This window comes from Crotalus tigris, unplaced genomic scaffold, assembly GCF_016545835.1.
Source record: "Crotalus tigris isolate CLP2741 ecotype Arizona unplaced genomic scaffold, ASM1654583v1 scf7180000019525.322107, whole genome shotgun sequence".
NCBI classification, from domain to species: domain Eukaryota; kingdom Metazoa; phylum Chordata; class Lepidosauria; order Squamata; family Viperidae; genus Crotalus; species Crotalus tigris.
In genome coordinates this window covers 92,182-102,299 of record NW_024097580.1, presented here as the reverse complement: position 1 = coordinate 102,299, position 10,118 = coordinate 92,182, and the positions used below count along the sequence as shown (strand labels likewise).

Sequence of the window (10,118 nt, the reverse complement as noted above, 5' to 3'; positions counted from 1 at the left end):
AATAAAATAAATAAATAAACTTTGCCATACACACCACTGTTGTTCAATGTTCTTCTGATGATGGTTTTTTGAACTGTGACATGCAAGAGAAGCCTTTAGACAGGGCATTATTTGAGGCCTCCCAGACTATTATGTGCCTTGTTCTTGGTATGATTTTGGTTGATCAACTACTCTTGGGAAAGATAACAATGATGTTAAATTATTTCCAGTTGTACACAATCTGCCTGATACTAAATTGGTGGAATCCAAAATCTGTGGAAATAATTTTGTAACCTTTGACAACCTGTTTTTTCAAAGGCCTCAGAAATCTCCTTTGTTTAAGCCATGACACACTTCGGCCTATCCATATTGTGAAGATCAGACTTCAATAGTGAGTACCCAGAAATCTTTTCTTTAAATAAGGCAGAATCCTCTACTTTCATTCCTGATTATCATCCTCTTGATTGATATGCCTGTCTCAAATTTCCCCTTCAAATGAACAGATACTCTTAGAAGTTTGTGTATTTTTGCTTCCCTCAAATATGTAGCTCTGGATCATTTTTCTCAAAAAATACATGAACAAGTGTGATTTTTTTTTCAGTCATTTTTTAAATTGCATTCTCTTTATCTAGTTTTGGAACATAAGGAGAACATACAATATTTTAGATCATATTTATGTAGAAATATTGAAAAAGATTCACAAACATTTGTGCATAGATAGATGATAGATAGATAGATAGATAGATAGATAGATAGATAGATAGATAGATAGATAGATAGAAAATAAAGAGGGAGGGAGGGAGGGAGGGAGGGAGGGAGGATGAGGACAAAACTAACCAAACACTCCAATTCTAATCTAGTTTTCAACTGCTGATTCACAAAAGAACTCTTTTTAACTTACTACGAAATGAATCATTTGAAGTTTTCATTTCATCTCTTTCTCAACTGTATATGACAGGATAAAGCAATGCCAAATATATGCATCAGAAATGTCTCTAAATTACTAAAAGACATGGAGGCCAGGAATAAGCTAATGCAATATTTTATATCACTTCAATGATGAAATGCAGTAAATTGTGGAGTGTTGTTGCAAATGCACCTGTCTTTAAGAAAATAGCATCAGCCAGAGGCTTCTAACCTGAGTTCACCAGTCCATCATCAAGAAGGCTTGAAGAAAATTACTTCATATTTGATTGATAGACAGTTTTAACATCTCAACTCCATTCAGCAGTTGATTCAGGAAAGACATTTTGTAATTTTGTTGGGGGTTTTTAGTCCATTGATTAAGAAAGGAATTGTTATTTATTTATTTACTGGTTAGCCTCAAGGATCTCAACAAATTTTGATTGTATTCCCTTTTCCAATTTTTCTTTATAACAACCATGTAAGGTACGTTGGCTTAAGAAGTGTGGCCTATAACTCAGCATCTTGTCTATGGATGGATTTGAACTTGGGTTTTCTTACTTAGTAGTATCTTAGCTACTAACTCATACTGATTTAATAAAAAAATTGCATTTCCATTGAAGTTAGAAAATGTGGATTAAAGTAGTTATTGTGTAGTGGACTTCAGTAGGCAAGGAACAGACCAGCATAGTTACAACACCATTTATTGACTTGAACTGCAACAACGGCAGAGAATTGCCTGTAATTATATCCTGAGCCCACAGGGTCTAAACCAATCACCATACTTGAAAATCCCGTCCAATTATGGGTCCAGATCAGTCTGTGGTCTGTGAAGATGGTGAACGTTCGTCCATATAAGAAGTCGTGGAACTTCTTAATGCCAGCCACTATGGCGAGGGTTTCCTTGTCTATCTGGGCATAGTTCCTTTCAGCTGATGATAACGTTCTAGAATAGTATGTTAAGGGGGCCTCTCTACTATCTGTCATCCTGTGGCTTAGTACTGCCCCAAGGTCATATGGCAAAGCATCACAAGCTAGTGTTACTGGTAGGTTTTTGTTGAAATGAGCTAGGGTGGAGTCAGAGGATAGCAATGATTTTACCGCCTTGAACACTTTGGCTTGGGTGCTCAACCAGACCCAGGGCACTTTTTTTGTCCAGTAGGCAGTGTAGCAGTTCTGTCTGGGCAGCCTTATGTGGTAAGAAGGAATGGTAAAAATTGAGCAAGCCCAGGAATGCTTGTAGCTCCCCTTTGGATTTTGGTGTGGGGCTTGCTGAATTGGCTTTAGCTTTGCTTCAGATGGCTGAATTCCAACAGCATCAATGTGGAAATCCAGGAATTCTGTGGATTCCACGCCAATCTGGCACTTTTCTTTTTTTAGTTTTAGGCCTGCCTTGTGGAAATGTTGGAGTACTGCATAGAGACGATCTGCCAGGACTGCCACTGATTTCCCCGTGATCAGGACATCATCAAAATATGGGCAGATGCCAAGAACATTCTTCAGTGTTAGCACTGAGCTCGATGATTTGAGTGGAACCCACCATCGGCTACTTTTGCAAATGTGGTTGAAAATCCTGGAGAAGATAATGGTCAGGGCCAATCCAGTATCTAGCTCCATAGAGCATGGGACCCCTTGCAGTCTTAGTTGGAGTCTTATCTTTTCTTTGATGGGATGTTGAGCCCCTATGTGTTGGATGTTACATCTTCCTGAGCAGTATTCAACTCTGTTCTGTCCCGAGGGGCATTTCCCTTGTGCTGCTGTGTCATAGACGACCTCTGTAGACTATGGCAAGGTGCCCTTGTTTTCTACAGGCATGGAATACTGCTGTGTGGAATCTGCATTCTTCTCTTTCATGCTGTCCCCTGCAGCTTGTGCAGCTCTAGGGAAGTTGCTTGTTCTGTGGAGTGTGGCCATCTGGGTGGCTCTCTCCTCAAATGATCAATTTCTTCACTCTCACTGGCCTCCCCCAAGCCTTCTATGGTTTCTTGGTGGATTGCTGTGGGGCTGGTGTATGTTTTAGGTGGCCTGAGAGTCTTCATTGCCCCTCCGGCAGCCTCATCCATCATGACTTCCTTCAATGCGTCTTGGAAAGTCAGTTTCTCCATGGTGAATAGGCGCTGCTGTAATTCTCTATTATGCAGGCTGCAAACGAGCCTGTCTCTGAGACGGTCTTCCAGGTCAGGGAACTTGCATTGGTGCAAAGCTTGGCAAAGGGCTGTCACAAACTCTATTGCAGATTCCCCAGATCTCTGCTCACATTGCTTGAATGCATGGGACCAGCCGATTACTGAGAGTTTAGGCTCAAAATGTTCCCTTAATTTTTTCTTGAGGTCTGGGTAGGCCACAAGAGATAATAGTTGCCGGTGCTATCAGGTTTTCAGTGATATCAAACGTTGCTTGTCTGCAGACACATAGTAAGGTTGCCACCTTTAGGCCATCGTCTGTGATCTGGTTGGCCCAGAGATAATTGTCTTCTTGGGAGACATATGAGCTCCATTGTTCTGGATGAGTAATATCAAACTCGTCGAGCCTTCCCAGTTTAGCCATTTTGGGGGGGGAGACCCCTATGGTGCTGGTTAATGCCTGTACTGCTGCGATTGGAGCTGTGCTGCACTTAAGGAGTCCTGGGGACAGATCCCTCAGGTATGTCTGTGCCTCCAGTGTGTCTTACTGGCAGGCAGGGTGGGGAGCATGCTCCCACCAGGGCTCTTTACCTGGTCTGACACCCAGTGATTTTAGTTTCTTGGTTAGCAGCAGCTCTCCCCTCTGTAGCATCCCACCTTTGTTGCCACTATTGTGGCTTCAGTAGGCAAGGAACAGACCAGCATAGTTACAAAACCATTTATTGACTTGAACTGCAACAACAGCAGGCAATTGCCTGTAATTATATCCTGAGCCCACAGGGCCTAAACCAATCACCATACTTGAAAATCTTGCCCACATATGAATGTTCAAAGTTTCCCTCCAAAACAGTTAGAATTAACAGTCAGGGTCATCTAAAGGTTAGTTTCATTTTACAAGGCTTAACACAACTTTATATATTTCAATACATAACTGTAGTCATTTAAAATATCAAGAATTACCAATTAATATTTAAAATATTTTATTTTAAAATGCAATTTTTAAAATTCCAAATCATAAAAGTCAACTGACTGACTAATTAACAAAACCTATATTTCATTTATAGATAAGAATTATTGACACATACCAAATAGAAGGAAGGAAGGAAGGAAGGAAGGAAGGAAGGAAGGAAGGAAGGAAGGAAGGAAGGAAGGAAGGAAGGAAGGAAGGAAATTGTAGCACTAAAGAATAACATATATGGATCAAACAAAAAAATGGGAACCATATGTGAGAAGGCTTCCCATTTCTTCAGTTCAACCTAAAACACAATTTGGGAAAGAACTAATTTTAAAGTTCTTATGATGTTGACGTATTTGATTTTTAAAACTTATTTGACTTTTAAAACTTTTTTTTCATGAGCTGATGCTTATTGTTCAGTTCAGGTCTCATCACAATGATAAAACACTTGGGAAAAAAGATACACACCAGTAAGCCAGCACTGGAAGAAATCATGGCGAAGATCTCCACAGCCAATGTATATTTTCCCCTTGTGCTTAGATAGGTTGGAATAAAGCACAGCCAAACACTGCAGAAGACCAACATACTAAAGGTGATGAATTTGGCTTCATTGAAACTGTCAGGTAACCTCCTAGCTAGAAAAGCAGCAGAAAAGCTGATCACAGCCAGGGACCCCATGAAACCCAAAACAGAATAGAACATAGTGACTGATCCCTCATTGCACTCCATGATGACTTCTTCAGACATTGAGTGCATATCAAAATCTGGATATGGTGGAAAAATTGCCAACCATATGATGCAAATAATGATTTGAATAAGGCAACAAAAAAGAACAATGAAACTGTCCATTCCTTTCCCCACCCATTTCCTCATTCTAGATCCTGGCTTGGTGGCCATGAAAGCTAGAACCACAACAAATGTTTTGGCCAAGACACAAGAAACTGCCATGGAAAAGATGATTCCAAAAGCTGGTTGTCGAAGGAGACACACAATCTTATTGGGTTTTCCAATAAATAATAAAACACAAAGGAAAGAGAGGAGGAGGGAAACTAGGAGAGTGTAGGTGAGATTCCGGTTGTTGGCTTTGACAATGGGAGTGCATTTGTATTTAATGAAGATCCCAAGCACTAGAGTTGTGATAAAAGAAAATGAAAGCGCACAAATAGCCAAACTGATCCCCAAGGTTTCTTCATAGGATAAGAAAGTTATCTGTTTTGGAATGCATGTTTCTTTGTAATGGTTTGAATAATGACTTTCTGGACAATGAGAACAGTCTTCCATGTCTGAAAAAAAAGAAAACACTTCTGTGTACTGACTTTCATTCATCAGGCTTTAGTGTTGCATAACTCTGAGAAAGAAACTAGTTATCAACAGTGATATTGAATATTTAACCATTTTACCATGAAAGCATATTCACTGAGGATCAGAGAGAAATTGAGGGCCATAAACCTTGTGTAAGGACCTGCCTCAATTTAAACTTCCCAAGAAAGTAGAACTCTTGAAACCAGCTTCATTTCAACAAGAAACTTTTATTGGGAAGTATTGACAGCAGGAGTAGAAGGCAGGATCTGAAGATTTCTGCTGAAAATGGTAGATTAAAAGAACCCCGCTAAAACTGCACCCCAAGAGTCCCTTTATCCGATTCAAACTGGCCAATCCACAGGTGTGAAATTGTTGTGAGAATGGGGAGATAAGGTACTGCTTCCCAGGCTGTAAAACCTTTGCACCACTTTTCTTCATTGCTGGAGATAAGGCAGATGGCCAGAGGCACATTCCATTCTCACCCCAAAGGACTTCAAAAGGGTTGGGGCAAAGTGTAAAGTAAGAGCTGCTAAGAGAAAACTCAGGTTACCCCCCCTCCCAAGCAAATGGAAGAACTCCAAAACAGACATGTAAGATTGGGAACGGGAAAGGCATCAAAACTAGGGGTTATGACACCTTGGCCCATACCCAAAGCCTTTATATGTTATCTATTTCATTCTATCTTGGATATCACATATTATGTATTTATTTCTATATTATTCTTGGTTATAAATCTGTATGCAATGTATTTTCACAATCCTTTTCACTATGAACATCTTCAAATGCAAGGGAATTTGCACACATAAGGAATGTTATATTTTTAATCCCTGTACACCACCCAAAGTCACTTGTTTAAGATCAGTACTCATATAAATAATCTAAATAAATACATAATTCAAATAAATAAATAACCTTGTTGATATAGTTGTTTATACCATCACTTCTCAAAAATCTTTACCTTCTTTGTTTGCAATTTTCCCTTCTGGACATGGATGGCAATCATAGCAGCAAAATGGTCTTGATTCCTTCTTGGTCTTGCTATACCCTATTTGGCAAGGATCATTACACAGAGAAATAGGATGTGCCTATCCAAACATTAAAGAGAATATCATTAAGATTTTTGAACAGTATTTGAGCAGTTTTTATCTTGCTGGAGAATTTAAAGCTTAGACATCAATACTACTGAACTATTATAACAACATTATTGGAAAATAATACTTGATCTGCAATGATGTAATGGAATATCTACCCTTTCATTGAATGTCTCCCCCAAAGTTTCTTCAACTGGCTCCTGAAGCCAAAGTGTTTTTCATCCTTCGATTTCTATATCAAGTGAATGCAGATGATATTTGCAGCTGAGAACTTATGCTAGGGAGAACAATCTTAGCATCTGCTTCTCTGTCAAATTACTAAGCAGCACTATCTGGTGCCCTATGTCTTCTGCATATAAGTCAATGTGCCATGTCTGTATAAAGATGCAGTGCTTTAATCATGATTTCATGACCATTATTTTGCACATTTTGACCCATCTTGAGGCTGTTGCTGTGGCTAAGCCCAATCTACTATGTACATAAACCCACAGCTATAGTGTGGTGCATATTTTAGCATTCATTTTTCAATCTTTATATTTGCAAACGTTTCCATTTGTAATAGAAATGGGGAAATGGGGAAAAACGTAAATTGCATTTTATTGTGGTTCTGTAAAATGCATTGTAGATTTGCTACAGTGAAGCCTTTAGAGGAATGGAGGTGACAGAATTCTCTTTTCTTATGTGAAATGTTCAGCTGACGAATGAAGCCATTTGGAGGGCATCAAGTCATTATGGGACACTGGTGAAAAAGAAGTCTTCTCTCAGACTTTTTCCCCAATATTGTCTGACTGAAGACATCTTTGGTGCCTTTTAAATTGATCCATGCTATGGAGTTGCCTAGCCTGAAAGACTAAGATTCAAATAGATCACCAAAGGTTCTGGCCAATGTCCTGAAGAAGGCTAAACATTGGGCAAATGACATCTCTTCTGTTGCACTGATCAGAATCTTAGCCATCTAACAGAGATGTGTTTCTCATCTTCTTTCTATGGCTCACATTTGTTACATAACAAATAAAAAAAATTGGCAAGGGGCCACAGATGGCTCTACCCTAGATGGCTTAAGCTATCCAGCCAGGAAGAATGCCAGGAGCTACCAATAGGGTTCTAGGTTAGCTGCCTTTAGTTCATAGTAAAGTAATACTTCAGGGTGTGGTAAAATATATGGGATATCAATCTGAATATGTAGGGGCTAACAGTTTGGAATAAAAGAACCTATTATATATGGTTGCAGCCTAATTTTCCTAACCAAGGTTTAGAGTCCATAACTAAGAAAACACTCAGAGCCAAAAAAATAAGCTTTTTTTGTAGTAATTTATGTTTTGTATCTAACTACAAACATGGGATATGTAGGAATCTTTTTCTGTTCCTAGGAAATAAGCTTTCAAAATAACTCTCCTCCACAGTAGCTTGAATATTTGCTTTTCCCAGAGAATGAGCTTGAATCCAGAAAGTTTTTAATGTTGTTTAAACGAAAGAAAACACAACTAATCAGACCTCACCTGGTTAAAGCTTTTTGGCCACATGATGGAATCTTCAGAAATGTTGAAGAATTTGTCTGGGGAAGTCATAGGATCTATCCTTCCAATCTGGATCCTAAAAAATGAGCGGTTTGGAAATGTGATCCAGTTATTAATATCAAATCCACCAATGAGTTCCCCATTTTTGTCAAATGAAATCTTTTCTCCAACACTGTTGTTGAATGAAACTCTTCTTAGGAAAGGATGAAGCTAAATTGAAAAGAGCAAGGGAGGGAAGATAAAACATTTAAGAACCTTTCATTGTTCTATTTTGCTCGGACTTAGCCTTTCTTAAACAGATGAACAGATGAAAATGTACACATATATTTGATTGCATTGTTCTGTAATGGAAGGCTTTGAAATATGTTAATATTATACATTGTTAAAAATGTTTTTCCTTTCTTAATGAGTTTCAGCCTAGAGGGAAGTATTTGTTTCCATGGGACATGTGTTGTTATTTTTCTGAGAAATTGTGAGGAATATAGAGAATATGGAATATGGAGAATATGGAATATGGAGAGCCAGTTTGGTCTAGTATTTAGGGCACTGGACTAGACAACAAGAGACTGTGAGTTCAAGTCTCACCTTAGCCATGAAAACAAACTCATTCTCTCTCAACCCAACTCACTTCACAGGGATATTGTTCTGGGGGAAAAAAGGAGGAGAAAGGTATGCTGAATATGTTCATTGCCTTGAGTTATTTGTAAAAATAATAAATGCAAGAAACAAAGAAACAAAATTGTATATAAAAATATGAAAGACTGTAAGACACCATCTCCAGCAAGACCATGAACAGCTCTAACACTGGAGCTGATTCAATGGGAGAATCAATTTCCAAGGTTTTTATGTAACGATATACTTCTATTCTTATAAGTTCATTTTTTCCTTCAGGGTGTGAGCCATAGCAATGAGCATCAGGATATTCCTTGTTTGGAGGACACTGGATATATTATAAATGCAGAGGATGTCCTCCATTGTTTTTCTTGAATTTTGACCAAACCAATGGTCTAATCAACATAAGGAGATTGTGGTGTTAATACACAGTTGCTTCCTATGTCCTCTGTGGTCCTATGATGGTGTAAAAATGGACTTGGTGATAGACATGGATTTTATATGTCCCAATTTCCTTTGGAGTGAGCCTTTTATATGGCCTGTCTAAACTTGCAGATTTCTTACATATTTCTGCTCTGAACCTTACCTGCCATAATTGTTCATTCTGAAGTTTTGGCCCTCTTCTGCCCACAAGATGGTTGTGCTTGAATTTTGATAAATGCATTGCCTCCAAAGCATGCACTACAGCATAGATTGCATTGTATATATTATAGCTGTGGCCAGTTGTGCTAAGTTCAAACACAGATGCAGGAAGGGTTGCCATCTTCTCCTTCCTTGTACAGATTATGCCATCTTTATTACCTAGATGAGAGTTGTGAAACAAGCACCTAAATGCATGCTGCCAGAAATTCCTTAGAAACCCATCATGTTCTGCTGTTGTTGGATTTCTGAATAGAAGAAATTCCTGGAAGCCTGGCAGCTCCTTTGAATGAATTGCAAAGGATAAAGCACTTTGGAGGAAATTTACATCCCAATCTCTTTGAAGAGAAATGGACGTGAAATCCATTTCAGCATTCATGATCCAAACCTTTGTATTCACCAACGTATCCTCCACTTCTGAATACTGCACTAACATTTTGAAAAAGGTCATGGATTGCATTGTGCCATATAAGATAATCACCTTGGCTGTGCTTTTTGCAATGATAGAGTAGGTTTTGTATGTTTCATCCATCACATCTGTAAAATCACTGTAAAAAGCTACATTTGGGAACTCTCCTATGAAATCAAAGCAGATGCCCTGTTGAGAAAACATGGGGAGCACTTCCTGTACAAATTTCTCCCCATGGTCACCATTCACAGCAAGAACTCCAATCCAGATCCATCTAAAGTATAGCAATAGCTGGAGGAGGCTGTTATGTTGAAGAGATTCATTTGGAAACATTTGTTGGAAGAAAATTGCTTGAGTCTCTTTATCCATGATTGGAGCAGAGCCATAAGTCAGCTAAGAAAAATGATAGGGAAGAATGTGTAAGACTGATTTTCCTCCTGAATAATGGTAGTTATGCCTTTGGAATAGTGCTGATACTGATGACTGCCTGGACAAGTTCCTTCAATTTTCTTAGCAAGAATTCACAAGTGGTCTGCTATTTCCTACTTCCTAGAGCAGAGTTAGAATGCCTGATCCAAGGTCATCCAG

General features: G+C 38.8%; 1 protein-coding gene across 1 annotated transcript; it reads right to left on the bottom strand.

Moving 5' to 3' along the window:
• Positions 1-4,341: 4,341 nt before the first annotated feature.
• LOC120316930 (vomeronasal type-2 receptor 26-like) lies at positions 4,342-9,863 on the bottom strand. The gene is made up of 4 exons (XM_039363095.1): positions 9,069-9,863; positions 7,853-8,080; positions 6,221-6,347; positions 4,342-5,243 (listed from the first exon to the last, which is right to left on the bottom strand). The coding sequence occupies exons 1-4, from the start codon at positions 9,861-9,863 to the stop codon at positions 4,342-4,344; spliced, it is 2,052 nt and encodes a 683-aa protein (XP_039219029.1).
• Between the last annotated feature and the right edge of the window lie 255 nt (positions 9,864-10,118).